Source organism: Cherax quadricarinatus, chromosome 31, assembly GCF_038502225.1.
Source record: "Cherax quadricarinatus isolate ZL_2023a chromosome 31, ASM3850222v1, whole genome shotgun sequence".
NCBI lineage: Eukaryota > Metazoa > Arthropoda > Malacostraca > Decapoda > Parastacidae > Cherax > Cherax quadricarinatus.
Window position 1 is genome coordinate 8,045,403 of NC_091322.1, and position 23,060 is coordinate 8,068,462.

Below are 23,060 nucleotides of genomic sequence, written 5' to 3' on the forward strand. Positions count from 1 at the left end.
GGTATTCAGTCCCTCAGCCTGGAGCCGATGTGTTCAGTCCATCAATCTTGAGAAATGTACAGTTCTCAATATTAATGGACTGAACACATCGACTCCAGGCTGAGGGACTGATTACCTCAAACTTTTCATCTTCCGCTGTTCTTCTCTGTATTGGGCTGAAGAAGCCATTGGCTGGCGAAACGTTTCCTCATTAAAGATTCCCAAACGTTGCGCGAGTATTTCATTCTTCAAATCATGTTATGCTTCACCTTGGTTAGCTTGATCCATAATCGTTGCAGGTGAGTCCATCTGAAGTGGAGAAATTGTATATTGTATATCGCTATGATTTATTTTCACGTCGTTGTGAAATTATCATGAGTGTGTTTAGTTAGAAATTGCCACCTAGGAAAGCATAAATACATCTTTCCTTAAATATATATATCAACTTTACCTAGCAATTATTATTATTACTACTACTGATGTACTATACCGCTTACTGTGAAAAAATTATTTGGTTGACTGACTATTACTGTACCCCTTCAGCAAATAACGTTATAAGAAATTGGTTTTCTGGTATCACACTGATAGAAACATATTTTATCATTGTCCACTGGGTGAATTAGCTCAGAGGGAAGAGACATAATTTCCTCGGTATTATGTCACAACTGTTTAACATCGTTTTATTCTTCATGTACTGTAATATGATATATTTTCTTATTTCTGGAATCTAAATTGAAACAACTGTTCATATGTGTTTATTTAATTGGAAATACTTTAAACGAATAACAAAAAATAACTGTACACTATAATACAACAGCAATAGTCATGTGTACAACAAGCTGCAGTAGGTCACATATACTGGGTAATACAGGTAAGAGGCACCCCGCACACCTGCCCCTCTCGCCGCGGTTCACGCTGGCTCCATGTTTGCACACACACACCACCTGGGCACGCCGCCGTGCTATGTTACTTCGACACGGTACTCTGGAGCAGTAGCTAGAAAAAACTACCTGCAAATGATATCCAGGAACACAATACCCAAGAATAATGGAAATAATATCTGGGCCTCCCTAATACCGGTTCGCTTGCCTATATCTTGTCGTCCCGAAAGTTTACAGTGTGTCTGGTTATTGTCTAGGAGAGGATTCTCTGAAGGGCTGATACACCGAGAGCCTCGTGGACGGTCATAAAGCTCCGTGTTACTGTTTTAGTAGGCTTCTATCCGAACACCTACGGCCGACAGACGGTTGTGCCAACTGTATAGTGGCCATGGAAACGAAGACAAGACAGAACAATAATTGCTTTGTGTTTTGACAGCATTCTTAGTATTAAAGGGGACTGAATTTTTTGGGGGATGACTTAGAAGATAGGAACAATGGGTGAGAATTTAGAAATCAGGGATATCGAGGAAGCCGTTGCCATGAGGATCCCCAAGCCAGGGATAAGTGTTGGGGCACTCCATACATGTGTAGAGGAACATTTCTTCTTCGTTGGGGAAAATGCGAGGTACCTTTTTAGGGCAAGGGTTGGGCAAAGAGCAATATGGTTGACCCTTTACCTCGCATTTGCCTTTCCATTCCTGGAAATTGTTTATTGCAGTAAGTTCAGTTGGAGCTTCCATCCAGTTGATGACTTGTTGCATGGTGACAAAGAAATAGTCGCCACTTAGGGCGGTTTCTCTCACCCACTTTACGAACTCTCTCAAGAAGTCACGACGAGTCTCGAAGTAGCCAGATGTGAAATGAAGGCCTAGAGGTGCACGGTTGGTTCTGTAATGACGGGCAAGGTTGTTGTCGAGGAAGGCACGGAACTGCTCCGGGGACTGAATGTTTGCACACTGGTCCACAAAGTGACAACCAGTCAGTCGTTCGTCGAACTGTGGGTCGTCTCGTCGATCCATCTCATTGATGACCATCTCCCATACAGTGAAGTTCTGAGATGGGCAGTTTTGATCGTTACCCAAACACTTGTGGGGCATACGGTGCATGAGGGTGTAGGGCCAGAGCGGAAGGCGACCCATAGGAGCAGAAATGGACGAGTCGTACAGGAAGCCCCAATCAACCATCATGCGGAATTGCCTGTTGCCACCAACTCGCTGCTTGGGGACGCGGATTCCTAAGACCTCATTGGCAGTAATATTAGCGAATTTCTCAATAATGAGACGAGCACCATCCATCTCGGCCTCGTAATCTAGAGCGGAGAGTTTGCTCCAGTAATCAGGATTGTCATTGTTAGTGATGGAACTGACGGCGATCTCGTGGCCCACGCGATTCAACTCTTGGATGGCGGAGTAGTTGGAGAATCCGTGAGAGATAAAGAAGGTGCCTTTGGGGGTGCAGTCGTTGCCCTTGTGCTTGACGGTGTCCTTGAAAACATCTTGGAAGATGCGGAAGTTACGTTCATTAATAGCACCGGTGAAGGTGATGGTAATCATCTGTGGCGTTTGGTCGACGGTCAGGTCTCCAGGGATACGGGTGCCATCCACAGAGCAGAAACAACCTTGAGACCACAGGCAGGTGCGGGGTTCGCACACATCAGCACGGTTGGGATCTTTGTCGGGAGCTGCAGAGATAACGACAAGAATTAAAGAGGCCGACTTGCAAGTGCAGGAAAAGCTTATGGTTTTAAATTTCAATGGATATAAAAATTGGTTTACTAAAACAGTAATATTTATTAATTTACTTCGGGGGATGTCATGATACTCAAGTTTCATTTACAATACGTGAAGGTTTATCATCCTAACAGGCTCAAGTATAATTTAAAGTGTGAACTCATAAAGGCTGCTGATACTTATGTATTGGCAAACTGAATTTGGCTTGGTGGATATTATTTTTAAATTAGCTATATCGATGACCCAAACTTACACCACCACATTGTAATCGTCGGCATTAGCCTAGAATGTAACCAATATTTGTCTCTCCCACTGTTGCATAATGTAATTTGCATTCCTAGAAAAAAGATATTATAGTTGACCATTTAGGGCGAATTTTAAATAATCGGGATAGGAAATGATTGCTGCAGACTCTGGCTGCAACTAATCGATTTTCTTAATAGGATTTTCACATAGCCTTATTTGTCAAAGGTGAAGAGAAAAGAGCCGCAGATAACTAGGCATCCTAGCTATCGTACCTGTGTGTGTGTGTGTGTAAAAGTATGTTATTCAAGTCTAATATGAAGCCTGGCTGCCAGAGTTGCTTTTATCTCGAGATTCGTGTACAGTAGTTCAAGCTTCCATCAGTACTTGTGCTGACTGTCCCACACAAATTTCTCGCTTCACGTAAATACATAATTCGAACCTAGAAATGAGAATGAGCGGGTGACTTACTGCAGATGTTCTCGTCGGAGCCGTCGGCACAGTCAGAGTTCTCATCACAGAAGCGGTGCTGGGGAAGACACTCTCCTGATCCGCACATGATCTCCCCAGACTTGCACTGGGACTCCTCACCTTCCCTTAAGGGCCAGAAAGGCTGTGGCGGGTGCTCCTCTGCAACACAACAACAACCGTCACACAGGGAAACACTCAAAATTACCTTTGATAAACGATGGTTTATTTAAGACTGCAGTGCACAGCTTTTCTGTAATTGTTTTCTGATTATTCTTGGGGAATCACGCATATTCAAACATATGTGGACATTCTCTCTCTCTCTCTCTCTCTCTCTCTCTCTCTCTCTCTCTCTCTCTCTCTCTCTCTCTCTCTCTCTCTCTCGCTCTCTCTCTCTCTCTCTCACACTCATCGTTTAGGACCTTACCGAAGGCTTACTCTGGATTTATACACGACATGTGTCAGACTAGTCATGAAGTATGCAGCACCAGCCTGAATCTCACATCTGATTGCGTGTAAAGTAACCAGAGAGAATCTAGAGATGTGCATGGAGATCAGTCCTAATGCTGAGACGACTGATCTACGAGGAGAGATTACAGGAGCTGAACCTGATGACCTTAGATGCTAGAAGAGCCAGGGGAAACTTAATAATAACGTTCAACATATTTTAGAAACTTTTTGAAGGGTTTTAAGAACATGTCTGAAAAATCCCCAGAGAAACTTCAGCCTCAGGGTAGTCAGCACGTTGAGTGACCCAGACACCGTTTTAAGGATGCGTGCGACAGATATTACTAAAGTCCGTCTAACCAGTTTTGTTGAATCCCTTCCCCTTAATATAAAATTCCCTCAAAACATCTCTTTTATTCAGATCTGATATAACACACTTGTACATGCTTACTAGATGCTCGAGTTCCTATCTAAAAATCTTCTTCACACCCTCCTTCCAGCCCATCTTTCGGCGTTCCTTAAATATAACCTTCATCTCAGATTTATACGCCTTATTAATCAGTTAAGCTTGCTCCAGCTGTTCAACATGTCCATGTCAACAACCTCTCTAACACTGTTTGAATTATATTATTCATACTATTACACACTGTAATTTCTTGATATATTATTTTGTACAAATTTTTCACTGTAAACATTGACCTGGAACATGAAATTTCACACGAGAGGTGCCCAGCTAATGTGGAAATATCATAATTCCTCATCATTCCTTCGTTTCCTCATCATTTTGCGATTCACTTCATCGTTCGGAGACCCATTTACCGACATATTCATTCCTAAGTATCTAGATGAATTCACTCCCTCCAAATTCCTTTCTGTTTTTCTTAATCTCTCTCTCTCTTTCCCTCTCTTTCATATATATATATATATATATATATATATATATATATATATATATATATATATATATATATATATATATATATACAAGGAATTCGCAAGAGCAGGCGAAATATACACAAACACTGATCTCTGGCTGAAGGAGACTCGAACCTACGAACCTTAGAACCAGGTACGCAGTGCTATACCAATCTACCCACACTGGACAATGCCTTGGCGTGTAGCTAGCGCTACACGTTGATCCAAGGCAGCCAGCTTTCAGGGAGAAGACTTACAGCTTTTCATCTCATCCCCTGCATGCATCAGTTACATCAGGCTGCCTTGGATCAACGTGTAGCGCTAGCTACACGCCAAGGTATTGTCCAGTGTGGGTAGATTGGCATAGCACTGCATACCTTGTTCTAAGGTTCGTAGGTTCGAGTCTCCTTCAGCCAGAGATCAGTGTTTATATATATATATATATATATATATATATATATATATATATATATATATATATACACAAAATAACCACTGTGAAAAAAATAGCGAAATTCCAAGAGCTTTCGAGACTTCTCCCATTATCAAGGAACTATAAAAAACATCAACAGGAAGGCATATAAAGGGGCAACACAACACGTCACCACAACAAGACTACACCTCACAGATGTTTTAATTATTAAGGGTAACGATGATTTTAAATTTAAGATTTACAGAAAGCCTACAAATAACTGTTCCTATGTACACATTTATTCTTCATATCAAGATAGAGTTAAACTGTCGGGTTTCTCTTCACTGTTTTTGAGAGCTTTACGTATTTGTAGTCCAGAGTTCATAAATGAAGAAATCTCTAAAATTTGTGAAATAGCTAATGATCTAAAATGCCCAAGGAACGTAATTGATAAATCTTCTAAAATAGCTAGAAATACTTTTTACAATCGAAAAAGGGGCAACCAACCTTATTCAACTAAAAATATGTTGGTTCTCCCTTACCATGAAAACTTGGTTGATATGCCTTCTCTTCTTAAGACTTTTAATATCAAAGTTGTATTTAAAAATCTTGATATAGTAAAAAAACTTTTGATAAAAAATTCCCCCCAAAATGCTGACGGATATGTCTATAAGATTCCTTGTAAAATTTGCGATAAAGTTTATTACGGTCAAACTGGTAAAAGTCTCGAACTAAGATTAAAACAACTTAAATATAGCCTTAAAACTGGACAAGATTCTAATGCTCTGTTTATTCACGTGAGAGACTTTAACCATCCAATTGATTTTCAAAAGGCTGAGAAAGTTGTATCAAGCAAGTCCATGGTCGACAGGAATATAATAGAATCATGTTTCATAAAAAGCAGTTTTGAAAATAATATGAATATTTCTTTTGGTTTATATAAATTGGATTCATTGATAATTAATCAAATTTGGGAAGAATTTAATGATACATTAGACAAGTAAAAAATCTTAACGCTTGGGTAGAGAATCAGGTGTGTTTCACAGAGTCGGGTGTTGTCACGCGACTGAGGTGTAGTATTGTTGTGGTGACCTGACTGTGAGGTGTAGTCTTGCCCCTCTATATGCCTTCTTGTTGATGTTTTGTTTTTTATAGTTCCTTGATAATGTGAGAAGTCACGAGATCGCCTGGAATTTCGCTATTTTTTCACGGTGGTTGTTTTACATATTGTGATGTCACCTGTTTACTGTGATCTAATATATATATATATATATATATATATATATATATATATATATATATATATATATATATATATATATATATATATATATATATATATATATATATATATATATATATATATATATATATATATATATATATAAATATAAATATATATATATATATATATATATATATATATATATATATATATATATATATATATATATATATATATATATATATATATGTCGTGCCGAATAGTTAAAACTTGCGATATTGGCTTAAATAGCAACGGTCTTCTTGCCGAATAAGGCCAACGAAAATTTGTGTATGCAATAATTTTGCATAAAACATTCTAAACCTAACGAAAATATTTATTTCAATGTGTTTGTTTATCATTAAATTACTGTAAACCTATCCAAAATATATTTAGTTGGATTAGGCTAAATTAAATTGCACTTGTTATAATAAGGTTAGGTAAGTTTTCTAAGGTTCTTTTGGTACAAAATAATTATTTTTTACATTAACGTAAATGAAAAAATTATGTCTAAACGTATAAGAGAAAATTTTAGAAAGGTCTTAATTTTAAATGAATTCTTGCTAATTGACCAGTTTTACCTATTCGGCAAGACACCATACTTTAGACGTTCAAAAGAGCTCTGTTACTTACTGTCAATTTGTTCACAGTTGGTGACCTTAGACTTTCGCTCACAGATTTGCTGCTGAACATCAAAGAAGAGTTCACTCTGGCACTGGGAGGCACTGATGGACCTCTTGCCAGCCGGTGCTGGCACGCACCGGTAGTACACGCCGCAGTTCGCTCTGTACTGTAAAATCCAAGACACACGTTTTAGTTAAAATTCAACTCTTATTATTGCCTTTATAAAAGATGGAGAGGTATTAGATGAGAGTTTTGCTTGGTCTTCTAGACTACATACGAAACATAAGGAAGCTGGTAATACATTTTCTGATAACTTGAGATTTATGGAAAGTGAAACCTTCATGGGGAAGTGGAGGCCTCGATCCCATGACGGTCTCTTAATCCAAGAACTGGAGCTATTCTCCCCTCCATTGAATCGACCTTAATTACCTCCCATTCTTTAGGCTCTGCATAACCCGTACGAGGTCATGCAGACCCCGTAGGGGTCTGCTAGCCAACCTTCGCTACCTAGACCAAGGTAATACAGAAAAATCTTAAAAAAAATTGCATTCATTGTACAAAAGAAAAAGGTTAGAATATATATATATTCTTTTATTTTACTTTTAATTTTTAATAATACTGATAACAGTGGAAACAAAAACAGTGACACAGTTGTAATTATTACTGTGTTCGCCACCACAAAATAGTCACTTTACTCTAGAACTGTTTCAGTAATGCATCAGTTCATGGTGGAGGAAATTATATTAACAAGTACTTTAACAGACTTGTGAAATGATTTAATAATTTAAGAGCCAGGAAGCGTGTAGCCTCGCACATGTTACCCTGTACGACCGACCTTAAAAGTATTCGAACATTAATTGATACACGAGTTCCAGGATTATGATAAGTTTTACTGTTGCCCTTCTGGGGTCTTATCAGTATGAGTACCGGTTATAATAATTTTAATGTGGATGGTGCAGAGGTAACGTGGTCGTCTCACTCCTGTGAGTGGTGCTGAATGTCTCATTCGGGTTTAGTGTTTTTTCTTTTTTTTTTGTAAGTTAAATAAAGACCACTCGTGCGAGTCGCTAACTCGAGGCCCTTGCAATTCATCCCGTAATAATGTTCACTGCGGCGTGCAGTCATTGTATAAACATTTGTTGTATGTCTTATACGTACATCACTAGCGAATTCGGCAGGGTCGCCGAAATCTTTTCTGAAGTATTCATCATCGCGGCGAGCACAATATTGTTCTGGGTCCATGTCTGTGGTCTGGGCGACCACCCATCCTGCTAGCACTGTGGACACAAACACATTGGTTACAACACGGTATTACTCACATTATTTAACACAAACATGAAAAACAACATAAACATATTGTATATCTTTCAGTCAAGACAAATAATCTTAATCATAAGATTAAGCTGGTATGCAGTATCATATTAACACTATAGCATGCATAACTTACTACATAAACACCTAATACGTCAGTTGCTTGGTAATAATGATGACCTTGAAAATAGTTCACCCCTCCAAAAGAACGATAAAAAAACTAAAGTATAACCTGGCTATATTATAGACAGACAAATGTCAATCAATCAGCGAACACAAATACCTGTGTAAAAGAATTAACATGTAGGGTGATGAAAATTTCAAAAAGAAATGAAAACATATACAAGTACAGAGGGAGACGTGTAGAAACATGTAGGGAGAAGCAAAACATGTAGATAAGAGGAGGAGATTAGGAGGCTGAAGGTCCACCTCAATGGGCCTGGGAGAGAGTGTGAGGTGGTTGGAGATGTGGGGAATGAGGCTTCTAGCAGTGAGGTGCAGTCTGTCTCTCACTGTGAGGAGGCTGTAGGTGGGGAGGTAGCAACGGGTACCAGCAGTGAGGTGCAGCCCAGCACCTGCTACAAGTGGCGAGTTGTTCACAGTAATGGGAGGCGCATCAGAGTAAGGAAAGTTAAGAGTGAAGATCTGAAGGTAGGAAATCGCTTCTCTGTTCTCCAGGATGAATGTACTTCAGTGGCCAGTGAAGGTAAGGGTACTACTGCCCCTGCTAATGAAGGTAAGCGCATTCTTGTGGTTGGTGACTCTCAGGTAAGATATGTTGACCGTGCTTTTTGTAATAGGAATAAGAAGATGAGAGATAGAGTGTGCTTCCCTGGAGCTGGTGTTGGGGACATTGTCAACAGACTGGATAATATCATGTCAGGTAATGGGAACAAGCCCATTATCTGTCTCAGTGCTGGTGGAAATGATATTGGGAAGGGTAGGAGAGAAGAGCTGCTAGATAAGTACAGGTCAGCTATAGATTTCATTAAGTCTAAGGGAGGGATCCCAATCATATGTAGCATCTTGCCTAGAAGGGGAGTAGGAAATGAATGGTTGTCTAGGGCAATTGGTGTAAATTGCTGGCTAGACAGATACTGCAAGGAACTTGCAATCCCATTCATTGACAACTGGAACAACTTTTATGGCAAACATGATATGTATGCAAGGGATGGGGTTCATCTCTCTGGGGCAGGGGTGGTAGCACTTGCAGACTCGATTGAGAAGGCCATTGGTGAAATGCCTATGATTTTAAACTGATGGAAGATAGAGGTATGGGTGTGTGTGGGAAACAAGCAGGTTGCAACACTAGGGTTGGAAACAGTAAATGTATAAAAGGCATTCAGCATGAAGTTATAAATAAAGACAATAGAACAGGTCAGAAAACAAAGGGGGACAGCAGAGGGCAGCAAGGGACTAGCTCCCTTAAGGTTTACTATACTAATAGCAGGAGTGTTAGAAATAAGATAGATGAGCTAAGATTAATTGCAAGTGCAGGAAACATAGATATTATTGCTATAACAGAGACCTGGCTCAATCTGAAAGATAGAGAGATGCCATCTGAATGTCACATACAAGGCTATAAATTATTCCACACTGACAGGGTCAACAGGAAAGGTGGTGGAGTAGCGATGTATGTCAGAGACAATTTAAATTGTTGTGTTAGACAAGATATTAAATTAGAAGCGTCAGCCACTGAATCTGTTTGGTTACAGCTTCTCGAGGGCCGAGAAAAACTAATTTTGGGTGTGATTTACAGGGCCCCAAATCTTGATAGGGAGTGCAGTAAACTTCTATGGGACGAAATTCGTAAGGCATCTACATACGAAAATGTTGTGCTAATGGGAGATTTCAACTATAGACAGATTGACTGGAGCAATTTGACAGGAAATTTAGAGTCGGGTGACTTTCTTGATACGATCCAGGATTGTTTTTTAAAACAGTTTGTGACAGAGCCAACTAGGGGAAATAACCTCCTTGACTTGGTTCTTGCCAGTAGGGAAACACTAATTAATAATCTTGAGGTTAATGATGAGCTTGGGGAGAGTGATCACAAATCACTCAGTTTTAACATATCATGGAATTCCCCTAATAATGGCAATCAAGTCTCCGTCCCTGACTTTCGCTTGGCTGATTTCATAGGACTGAAAAATTACTTAGGTGGGCTGAACTGGAATGACCTGACTAGGGGTCAGGTAGGTGGTGATGGTTGCCGATATGATGCTTTCCAGGGCATAGTTCTAGCTGCTCAGTCAAATTATGTTCCAAATAGGGAAATCAGATCAAACAAAAATGATCCTAAATGGATGAACAATAGATTAAAATATCTGATTGGTCAAAAGAGAGGCATATATAGGCAAATCAAAAGAGGAGAGGGGCAATTAAGAAATCGATATATTCAGTTAAAGAGAGAAATAAAAAAGGGAATTAGAAAAGCAAAAAGAGATTATGAGGTTAAAGTTGCAAGAGAATCGAAGACTAACCCAAAAGGATTCTTTCAGGTATACAGAAGTAAGATCAGGGACAAGATAGGCCCACTCAAAAGTTCCTCGGGTCAGCTCACTGACAGTGATAAGGAAATGTGTAGAATTTTTAACACATACTTCCTCTCAGTTTTTACACAGGAGGATACCAGTGATATTCCAGTAATGATAAATTATGTAGAACAGGACGATAATAAACTGTGCACTATTAGGGTCACAAGTGACATGGTCCTTAGGCAAATAGATAAATTAAAACCTAACAAATCCCCAGGCCCTGATGAACTGTATGCAAGGGTTCTAAAGGAATGTAAAGAGGAGCTTAGCACACCTTTGGCTAATCTTTTCAACATATCACTACAAACTGGCATGGTGCCAGATAAGTGGAAAATGGCAAATGTGATACCTATTTTCAAAACAGGTGACAGGTCCTTAGCTTCGAACTATAGACCAATAAGCCTAACCTCCATAGTGGGAAAATTTATGGAATCAATAATTGCCGAGGCAGTTCGTAGCCACCTTGAAAAGCATAAATTAATCAACGAATCTCAGCATGGTTTTACAAAGGGACGTTCCTGCCTTACGAATTTATTAACTTTTTTCACTAAGGTATTTGAGGAGGTAGATCATGGTAACGAATATGATATTGTGTATATGGACTTCAGTAAGGCTTTTGACAGGGTCCCACATCAGAGACTATTGAGGAAAATTAAAGCACATGGAATAGGAGGAGAAATTTTTTCCTGGATAGAGGCATGGTTGACAAATAGGCAGCAGAGAGTTTGCATAAATGGGGAGAAATCAGAGTGGGGAAGCGTCACGAGCGGTGTTCCACAGGGGTCAGTGTTGGGCCCCCTGCTGTTCACAATCTACATAAACGACATAGATGAGGGCATAAAGAGCGACATCGGCAAGTTTGCCGATGACACCAAAATAGGCCGTCGAATTCATTCTGACGAGGACATTCGAGCACTCCAGGAAGATTTGAATAGACTGATGCAGTGGTCGGAGAAGTGGCAGATGCAGTTTAATATAGACAAATGCAAAGTTCTAAATGTTGGACAGGACAATAACCATGCCACATATAAACTAAATAATGTAGATCTTAATATTACGGATTGCGAAAAAGATTTAGGAGTTCTGGTTAGCAGTAATCTGAAACCAAGACAACAGTGCATAAGTGTTCGCAATAAATCTAATAGAATCCTTGGCTTCATATCAAGAAGCATAAATAATAGGAGTCCTCAGGTTGTTCTTCAACTCTATACATCCTTGGTTAGGCCTCATTTAGATTATGCTGCACAGTTTTGGTCACCGTATTACAGAATGGATATAAATTCTCTGGAAAATGTACAAAGGAGGATGACAAAGATGATCCCATGTATCAGAAACCTTCCCTATGAGGATAGACTAAGGGCCCTGAAACTGCACTCTCTAGAAAGACGTAGAATTAGGGGGGATATGATTGAGGTTTATAAGTGGAAGACAGGAATAAATAAAGGGGATGTAAATAGTGTGCTGATAATATCTAGCCTAGACAGGACTCGCAGCAATGGTTTTAAGTTGGAAAAATTCAGATTCAGGAGGGATATAGGAAAGTACTGGTTTGGTAATAGAGTTGTGGATGAGTGGAACAAACTCCCAAGTACCGTTATAGAGGCCAGAACGTTGTGTAGCTTTAAAAATAGGTTGGATAAATACATGAGTAGATGTGGGTGGGTGTGAGTTAGACCTGATAGCTTGTGCTAACGGGTCGGTTGCCGTGTTCCTCCCTTGAGTCAATGTGACCTGACCTGACTAGGTTGGGTGCATTGGCTTAAGCCGGTAGGGACTTGGACCTGCCTCGCATGGGCCAGTAGGCCTTCTGCAGTGTTCCTTCGTTCTTATGTTCTTATGTTCTTATGTTCTTATGTTCTTAAGATACAGGCAGATACAGAGGGATACAGGCAGATACAGAGGGATACATGAAGATACAGGCAGATACAGAGGGATACATGAAGATACAGGCAGATACAGAGGGATACAGGCAGATACAGAGGGATACATGAAGATACAGGCAGATACAGAGGGATACATGAAGATACAGACAGATACAGAGGGAAAGATGAAGATACAGACAGATACAGAGGGAGAGATGAAGATACAGACAGATACAGAGGGAGAGATGAAGATACAGACAGATACAGAGGGAGAGATGAAGATACAGGCAGATACAGAGGGAGAGATGAAGATACAGGCAGGTACAGAGGGAGAGATGAAGATATAGGCAGGTACAGAGGGAGAGATGAAGATACAGTCAGATACAGAGAGAGAGATGATACAGACAGATACAGAGGGAGAGATGAAGATACAGACAGATACAGAGGGAGAGATAAAGATACAGGCAGGTACAGAGGGAGAGATGATACAGGCAGGTACAGAGGGAGAGATGACACAGGCAGGTACAGAGGGAGAGATGATACAGGCAGTTACAGTGTGAGAGATGATACAGGCAGGTACAGAGGGAGAGATGATACAGGCAGGTACAGAGGGAGAGATGATACAGGCAGGTACAGAGGGAGAGGTGATACAGGCAGGTACAGAGGGAGAGATGATACAGGCAGGTACAAAGGGAGAAATGATACAGGCAAGTACAGAGGAAGAGATGATACAGGCAGGTACAGAGGGAGAGATGATACAGGAAGGTACAGAGGGAGAGAGGATACAGACAAGTACAGAGGGAGAGATGATACAGGCAGGTACAAAGGGAGAGATGACACAGGCAGGTACAGAGGGAGAGATGATACAGGCAGGTACAGAGGGAGAGATGATACAGGCAAGTACAGAGGGAGAGATGATACAGGCAGGTACAGAGGGAGAGATGACACAGGCAGGTACAGAGGGATAGATGACACAGGTACAGAGGGAGAGATGATACAGGCAGGTACAGAAAGAGAGATGATGCAGGCAGGTACAGAGGGAGAGATGATACAGGCTGGTACAGAGGGAGAGATGATACAGGCAGATGCAGAGGGAGAGATGATACAGGCAGGTACAGAGGGAGAGATGATACAGGCAGGTACAGAGGGAGAGATGATACAGGCAGGTACAGAGGGAGAGATGATACAGGCAGGTACAGAGGGAGAGATGATACAGGCAGGTACAGAGGGAGAGATGATACAGGCAGTTACAGAGGGAGAGATGATACAGGCAGGTACAGAGGGAGAGATGACACAGGCAGTTACAGAGGGAGAGATGATACAGGCAGGTACAGAGGGAGAGATGATACAGGCAGGTACAGAAAGAGAGATGATGCAGGCAGGTACAGAATGTGAGAAGTGTGAAGAAACAATCACAGAGTGAGTCACAGGTGAGCAGTGTGTCTCCTACATCAAGTGTGTCAAGAACAAGTTTGGTCAGATTACAAAACATTTTTTTACAGCCAGACACGACGCAAGCAGAATTTCCTTTCACTCTCAGGTTTCAGGTTTACGTTGATGAGAATGTTGTATTAACACTTTAGTGTAAGGGGATGTGAAAAGGAATGAAAGAGAAATAAGAGAGAGGAGGAGGAGAGAAGGAGAGGGAGAAAGTGAATGAATCACAATATAAACCTGAATAACGAAACACCCATAAGAGCAGTAGGTCTGCTGACCAGAGATATGCAAACAGTTCTACGTAGCAGAGCATGGTAGACTTCGTGTGTGTGTGTGATTCGTGAAATCGAGATAGTGAGACCACCTCCACCATGAAAGTCAGTAGATGGCAGCCATCCAAGAAATCCCAGGCCCGCTTTCTCCGCTTCCTCTTCACCAGCTCAAATACACCTACATGATGCCAGCTCTGTTTTTTTTTTCTTAATGTAAATGCGAGTTTCTAAATTTAAGTTAGCGTGAAGGAATCTGCAAAAACTGTCATGTAGATACCCAACCATAACACGACGAAAATAAAATTTTGTTCAATTTATTTTTTTTCTTTATTCGACTGACACTTTTATTTAAGGAGCTGTTTGTCTTTTTATTTAGACCTGCCTTTGGATAGTAAAAAAAAATCGAGTCAATAATGATTGGCGCGACATTGTTTTGTCAGGCTAAATTTAGACACAAGGTTTCAAATCTTGTTAAGATGAACTGTTTTATTTGATGGCATGGATGGTTTGACAACAGCAGAACCTTTTACTGAAAGGAATTATACTTTTTCACATATTTAAAATAATTATCTTTATTTCTACAAGTACATTATATAAGTATTACGGACCTAGCTGACATCACTACCTACTTAATGCAAGTGTCAGAAAATGTGCCCAACGTTTCACCTGGGATTGATCATGAACGCTCAGTGTGTGAGCTGAGGACGATATCAACCAAGCCACGAGCACCCTCAACCACCTAAACGCGCGCACGCGCACACACACACACACACACACACACACACACACACACACACACATGACATGACAGAGTAACAGAAGTAAGACACGAGAGAGAGGGGTGGATTGATTTCCTGGACTGCAGGAAGGCCTTCGACACAGTTCCTCACCAGAGATTAGTGCAGAAGCTGGAGGATCAAGCGCGTGTAACAGGAAGGGCACTGCAGTGGATCAGAGAATACCTGACCGGGAGGCAACAACGAGTCATGGTACGTGACGAGGAATCACATTGGGCGCCTGTGACGAGCGGGGTCCCTCAGGGATCAGTATTAGTACCAGTGCTATTTTTGATATATGTGAATGACATGACGGAAGGGATAGACTCAGAAGCGTCCCTGTTCGCAGATGATGTGAAGTTAATGAGGAGAATTAAATCAGGTGAGGATCAGGCAGGACTACAAAGAGACCTGGACACACTGGACACATGTTCCAGCAACTGGCTCCTCGAATTTAGCCCAGCCAAATGCAAAGTCATAAAGATTGGGGAAGGGCAAAGAAGACTGCAGACAGAGTATAGGCTAGGTGGACAAAGACTGCAAACCTCACTCAAGGAGAAAGATTTTGGGGTGAGCATATCACCGAGCACGTCTCCGAAAGCACACGTCAAACAGATAACTGCTGCAGCATATGGGCGCCTGGCAAACCTGAGAATAGCGTTCCAATACCTTAGTAAGGAATCGTTCAAGACACTGTACACCGTGTACGTCAGGCCCATGCTGAAGTACGCAGCACCAGTTTGGAACCCACACATGGTCAAGCACGTCAAGAAATTAGAGAAAATGCAAATTTTTGCAGCAAGGTTAGTTCCGGATCTAAGGGAAATGTCCTACGAAGAAAGGTTGAGGGAAATCGGCCTGACGACACTGGAGGACAGGAGGGTTACGGGAGACATGATAACGACATACAAAATACTGCATGGAGTAGATAAATTGGACAGACAGGATGTTCCAGAGAGGGGACACAGAAACAAGGGGTCACAATTGGAAGTTGAAGACTCAGACGAGCCAAAGGGATGTTAGGAAGTATTTCTTCAGTCATAGAGTTGTCAGGAAGTGGAATAGTTTAGCAAGTGATGTAGTGCAGGCAGGAACCATACATAGCTTTAAGACAGGGTATGATAAATCTCAGGGAGCAGAGAGAGAGAGAGAGGACCTAGTAGTGATCAGTGAAGAGGAGGGGTCAGGAGCTGAGTCTCGACCCCTGCAACCACAGTTAGGTGAGTACACACACACACACGCTAAGGGGCATGTCCTACGAGGAAAGGTTAACGGAAATCGACCTAACGACACTGAAGAACAGGAGAGATAGGGAGGATATGATAACGACATATAAAATAATGAGAGGAATTGACAAGGTGGAGAGACGAGATGTTCCAGAGATGGGACACAGCAACAAGGGGTCACAATTGGAAGTTGGAGACTCGGATGAATCACAGGGATGTTGGGAAGTATTTCTTCAGTCACAGAGTTGTCAGGAAGTGAAATAGTCTGGGAAGTGATGTAGTGGAGGCAGGATCCATAAATAGCTTTAAGAAGAGGTATGATAAAGCTCATGGAGCAGGAAGAGTGACCTAGTAGCGATCAGTGAAGAGGAGGGGCCAGGAGCTGTGAATCGACCCCTGCAACCACAGCTAGGTGAGTGCACACACACACACACACACACACACACACACACACACACACACACACACACACACACACACACACACACACACACACGCAAGCACGCATGCACGCACGCACGCATTCCTATACAGTGAATATGCAGGGCTAGGATCTATGACTCGACCCCTGCTACTACAATTAGGTGAGTTTACGCACGCACACACACAATTAGGGGGCATGACTTTAAATGTTCAGGGCCGTACCTCTTAGACGAAGTGTTAGAGCTTTTGCAAAGACAGCTCGTCATGACTCATCTGTGACGGCGACCGCGGAGATGATTGTTTCACTCCGCAGAGTTTTTATATATATTTATTCATGTAACCCAATTGGGTACATCAACATTGTCCTGCTGTTCTATTCTATACGAGAAAAAATTTAGGAACAAAAGACAGCAAGTCATATTTTTCTGTCATATTCCATCACAGGGCGGGTGTCATAGAGGAGGCAATGAAATCTATCATCCTGAGCCGGGAGAATTATGGCTATTAAGGCGGCTAATAGATGTGTGGACGGATAGAGATATGGGCATATATATCAACAAATATAAGTAGATAAATGTTCAGAGAGAGAGAGAGAGGAATGGGAAAGGTAGAGAGTGACGGAATAGTAAGGGCATGGAAAGAAGTGCAGCAGGCTATATGAATGGCAATAAAGCGTATGGAATGGGCTGTAAGAAAAGAGGAATAATGGTTATTGAAAAGGCAGCCACGACTATATAAAGGGAAGTGAAGGTGCAGGAAAGACAGGAAGGCATACGGAAAGGGCAGTATGTGGCATTTAAAAGACGAAGAAGCAAAAAGGGGTGTAGAGTGCAGGTTGGGTAGGGTAATGACGCCACGACAATAGGAGCTAGGAGGAAAAAAAAAAGGAGGAAGGAGGGTTTGCAGGGAGATGCTGAAGAGGATCAGTAAGAGAAAGTAAGACTGAGGCAGGAAATCAAGGGGTAGGTATGAGAAGGAAGGTTGGTTATATGGACTCAAGTGTAAGAAGCCAGGAAGTATGGCAGGGAATGCCCTTAAAGGTAGGGTAAGGCGAGGGTGGGATCTCATGTGGTAGGAGTAAAGAAAATAAATAGGCAGTGAGCGGGTAAGGTAGGGTGAGGGAGGCGTAGGGTGTACTAAGTGAAAGGGATGTAAAGGTAGCTCAGTGGAAAGGTATGGGATAGTGGTAGGAATAGTAGTAGGTAGAGGAATGGGGGTAGGGGAAAGCAGTTATGAAGATGGAGGATATGAAGGTTGAAAGGAAGCAGGGTTTTAGAGAAGGAAAGGGAGAAAAAAGACGAGAGAAGATAAGGAATGAAAGGAAGAGAGCAAAGCATCCGCTGTGAGCATTAAAGATAGAGATGAAGGGGAAAGGGTAGAACGGTAGACAGTGAGAAAGCAGGACTGACGATAAGGGAAAAAATGAACACGGAGAATAGGGTCGAAGAGAGGACGAATTGGGTGAACGAGGAGACTAGGCAGACGGAAGAAGAGGGAGGTAAGATGAGAAAAGATGATGGGGAGATAGGAGCATGGAACGTGGTAAAGGTAGAGAGGAGAAGGTAAGTGGCAGTCAGTTAAGATGACACAACACAGGGAGAGTCTAAAAGAGCTAAATAAAGACCACTGACAGTTCAAAACTCTCCTTAAGAAATTCCTATTTAGAAACCGAAGTCGTTCATGAGATAACAGTTCACTAACAAGCAATTATCTCTTTGACAGTTAAACCATCTAACTATCGAACAAGTTACTAATCAACACCTAATTCAACAGTTGATCAAACAAATGGTACATTTCAAAATAGAGGATATAGTAACTGCTGAAAGATCCATAATACAGTTTGCAGGATAAACGAACCATTTCAGACATTAATTACCCAGTACTTCCCACACTAGAATGTCTAGTAAACATTGGACTGTCATATAAGAAAGATTAAGCATTTTTTTCGTAAAATAACTTCTTATCTAAATAACATAAAGGTAGAGAATAAAATTCAATGAAAAGTCCCTTTTTTATTTGGTTTTAGCCAAGTGTTGCTTATTGTATTCAAGGGGGTTTGCTTATATTTAGGGGGTTCAGATTTCACAGTAAGGGGGTTCACAAACTATTTCCAAGGGCTTCACTTATCGAACTGATGAGGCTAAAATGTGGTACTGGTAAGGGCAAGCTATCGTACTGCTAAAGCTCAACTAATGTACCGGCTAGGCTCAGTAATTGTACATGCAACGCTTAGCTATAGGACAAGACTCAGCTGTTGTATTAGTACATCTCAGCTAACATGATAAAGCCCTCAAATAATCACGACCAGAGAGTGCAACAATGTTTTCAGCTCTCATCGGAAGATTCCACTTACTAGTTTATTATCACACTAAATAATTCATTGAATTTTTTACTATATTTTGTATGATATTTAACCTGTCGTATTTAACATACTTAATATATCGTATTTGACCTATTATCATATTTTTATTATTTAACATATATTATAATTCTGTTTTGTATGTCCAGTTATTTTACTCAGTGGGTTCCACTATACTACTCTGAATATCTCTGAAAGTATATTATTGTATGTAGGATAAATGAATTAGAATAAGACAATTACCCACCCCCTAGGTAACGTAAGGACGAGCAAAGTAGACCAGCTTCATCCTAGGTAACGTAAGGACGAGCAAAGTAGACCAGCTTCATCCTAGGTAACGTGAGGACGAGCAAAGTAGACCAACTTCACCCTAGGTAACGTGAGGACGAGCAAAGTAGACCAGTTTGACCCTAGGTAACGAGAGGACAAGCAAGGGAGGCCAGCTTTACCCTAGGTAAGATGAGAACGAGCGAAGGTAGACCAACTTTACACTAGGTAACTTAAGGACGAGCAAGGTAGGCCAACTTTATCCTAGGTAATGAGGAAGAACAAAATTACCCTAGGTAATACGAAAAGGAACAAGGTACAGAGTGCCAAGGAAATAACCTGCACCCTGGCGTGAACTTTCACTGAGCTGTACACCTCATACCTTGAATGTAGAAGTGTTTGGAGCGTTTACGGTTTTTCGAAGTTTTCAAAATAAGTTCTGACCTTTTTTATTTATTATATATAATAAAATAAGCACTCTTGATTTTCTATAGTTTTGAAAATCAAAAGAAAAAAAGTATTTAAGGAAGTTAAAGTATAGTAATGAAGATAGGGTGTCAGATAGCAGGAAGATGACATATGCAGCACAGGTTGGACACACGGCTGGGCGCTCTCAACTACAATAAGTCCTCATTTAACATCGTCGATAGTTTCTTGGAAACTGTGACTTTAAGCGAAACGACGTATAACGAAACTGAGTTTATCATAGGCTAATTGATATAAACATCAGGAGTGCATAGTGAACCTTTAACACTAATTGCAACAGAGTTGTTTGCAAAGCGAAAATTTGAAGGAACACCTCCTGCTCTCACGCCGTTCAAAAACGAACGTGCAAACTTCACACAGACAGTGGCCGCCCCGGCCGAGAATCCAATTTTTTTCTCATCAACATTATGAAGAAATGACGTTAAGTGAGGACTTACTGTACATTAATGGTAACAAAGATGTAATCTTAATGTGAATTAAACACCTTGATTAACTCCGTTAAGACTGAAGAATTGTTGTTGTTATATTCACGACATCGGAGGTAATAAGGTTTGATAGAAAGACGAGGAGAGTACATCCATTTCCTTTGATCAAGAGACCTTCACCAGCACCAAGGCGAGTCTGTTAGGGTCGTAGAAGGAAAATGTTTCACATTGATCTTGTTTCCTTCACGGTAGATACTGTGATGCTGAAATGCTCCTCACCCAAAAATTTGAAGCTACTCTCCCCTTCAGTGAATCAAACCTATTGTCTCCCATTCCCAAGGTGTTGTGTGACTCCTACGTTTTTAGCGCTTACTGAAAACAGCAATGATGGTCTTGTCAGGCATTACGTATTTGTACTCCGCCACCAGCGGTTATTTGTTACTAGACTAACTAAAGAAATTAGTTATTATATTACAATTATTTTCTTTTCTAAGTCTCAAGTGATATATGTTTATTATCTTATTTAAATTTCATCTATTGTATTACCTCTTTTCGACATGTTGTCTAAGACTGGGTGGGTGGGAGTGTGTGAAGGCGTGGTGAGTGGGAGTGTGTGAAGGCGTGGTGAGTGGGAGTGTGTGAAGGCGTGGTGAGTGGGAGTGTGTGAAGGCGTGGTGAGTGGGAGTGTGTGAAGGCGTGGTGGAAGTGTATATGAGGGTGTGGTGGATGGAAGTTTATGAGGGTGTGGTGGATGGGAGTGTGTGAAGGTGTGGTGGGTGGGAGTGTGTACGGGTGTGGTGGGTGGGAGTGTATATAAGGGTGTGGTGGGTGGGAGTGTTTGTGAGGATGTGGTGGATAGAAATGTGTGTGAGGGTGTAGTGGGTAGGAGAATGTGTGAGGAGTGTGGTGGGGGGAGTGTGTGAAGGTGTGGTGGGTGGGAGGGTGTGTGAGGGTGTGCTGGGTAGGAGAATGTGTCCAGGTGTGGTAAGTTGGAGTGTGTGTCAGGGTGTGGAGGGTGGAAGTGTGTGTGAATGTGTGGTGGGTGGGAGTATGTGTGAGGGTGTGGTGGGTGGGAGTGTGTATGAGGGGTGTGGTGGGTGGGAGTGTGTGAGGGGTGTGGTGGATGGGAGTGTATGAGGGTGTGGTGGGTGGGAGTGTGTGAGGGTAAGGTGGATGGGAGTGTGTGAGGGTGTGGTGGGTGGGAGTGTGTGAGGGATGCGGGGGATGGGAGAATGTGTGGGTGTGTTGGGTGGGAGCATGTGTGAGAGTGCGGTGGGTGGGAGAGATCGTGATGGGTGCGGTGGGTGGGAGAGATCGTGATGGGTGCGGTGGGTGGGAGAGATCGTGATGGGTGCGGTGGGTGGGAGAGATCGTGATGGGTGCGGTGGGTGGGAGAGATCGTGATGGGTGCGGTGGGTGGGAGAGAGTGTGAAGAGCCGGTCGGTGGGAGAGTGTGAGGATGCAATAGGTGTGTGTGAAGGTGTGGTGGGTGGAAGAATGTGCGAGGGTGTGATGGGTGGGAGTATGTGTGAAGGTGTAGTGGGTGGGAGAATGTGTGAGGATGTGGTGGGTGGGTGTATATGTGAAAGTGTAGCGGGTGGGAGAATGTGAGGATGTGGTGGGTGGGAGTATGTGTGAAGGTGTGGCGGGTGGGAGAATTTGCAAGGGTGTGGGAGGTGGGAGAATGTGAGGGTGCGGTGGTTGGGAGCATGTGTGAGGGTGTGGTGGGTGGGAGCATGTGTGAGGGTGTGGTGGGTGGGAGAGTGTGAGGGTGGGAGAGTGCAAGGGTTTTGTCACACCCGCCCATCGCTACAAAGACACTTTCACTGCTGCTACCACATGTCACTGTGTGGGTTGCATAAGCAACACCTGCCTCTAAGTTACGGCACTCATAGCAGAGATATTCTGAATGCACAGCAGAAAATTCCAACGGAATTTTGGTAACAAAGATGTAATCTTAAAATTCCAACTCCGTTGGAATTTTCAGGACAAAGCTGCGACTGCTGGTTTAAGGACAGTTAGTGTGCAAGGCTCATGCACCATCACAGCTTAAACTTTCTCAGGAATTGACACTGGAAGCTCAAGTCACGCTTATTGCGAGAGTGAAACACTGACTTTGAGAGCAGTGTGAGGTGTAAGGACGGGCGGGGAGTGAGGGAGCCGGAGGGTACACTACATACTGTAACACCCAGCACAACGTTCACCGTATCCTTATCTTACACCGTAGGTCCACCCTAAACTGTGCCGCAAGTAGGACGCTTTTATAAAATTAACAAGGCAGAAGTTGTCACTCACGGAGGGCGAGAAGCGGCGTAGTAACTCGACGTATCATGGTGCACTCCTGAGGTCCCCGACCAACAGCTACCTTTACTTATATACCTGGAAACAGCGCATGCGCAGGTGGTTGTGTTGGGCGCCGCGCACCTCCACAACCTGGTCACTTTCACCTCCCGCAAGGGTCGAGGACGCTATACCAGTTTTGACCCCTAAACTAACCTCTTATTTAACCCTTTTTGACCTCATAAGTAGGTCATCACCAAAATAACACTCCAAGAAGTCAAAACTCCCAAAATTTTGGCGAGAGGAGCGTGGGGGGTGGAGGCGGGATGAGAGGCGGGACACAGCAAGCTCCGCCCCCCTCCTGCAATGCCAGGAACCCCGGCCAACAGTTGGTTCACAGGTGGTCCAGCAAAACAGGTCCTACCTCCTGCGCCAG

At 42.2% G+C, this 23,060-nt stretch overlaps 1 protein-coding gene across 1 annotated transcript; it reads right to left on the bottom strand.

The window, feature by feature from the left end:
* Positions 1-723: 723 nt before the first annotated feature.
* LOC128697765 (chitin deacetylase 1) lies at positions 724-22,795 on the bottom strand. The gene is made up of 5 exons (XM_053789671.2): positions 22,640-22,795; positions 8,122-8,240; positions 6,973-7,129; positions 3,305-3,463; positions 724-2,541 (listed from the first exon to the last, which is right to left on the bottom strand). The coding sequence occupies exons 1-5, from the start codon at positions 22,674-22,676 to the stop codon at positions 1,367-1,369; spliced, it is 1,647 nt and encodes a 548-aa protein (XP_053645646.1). The 5' UTR covers positions 22,677-22,795; the 3' UTR covers positions 724-1,366.
* Positions 22,796-23,060: the final 265 nt, after the last annotated feature.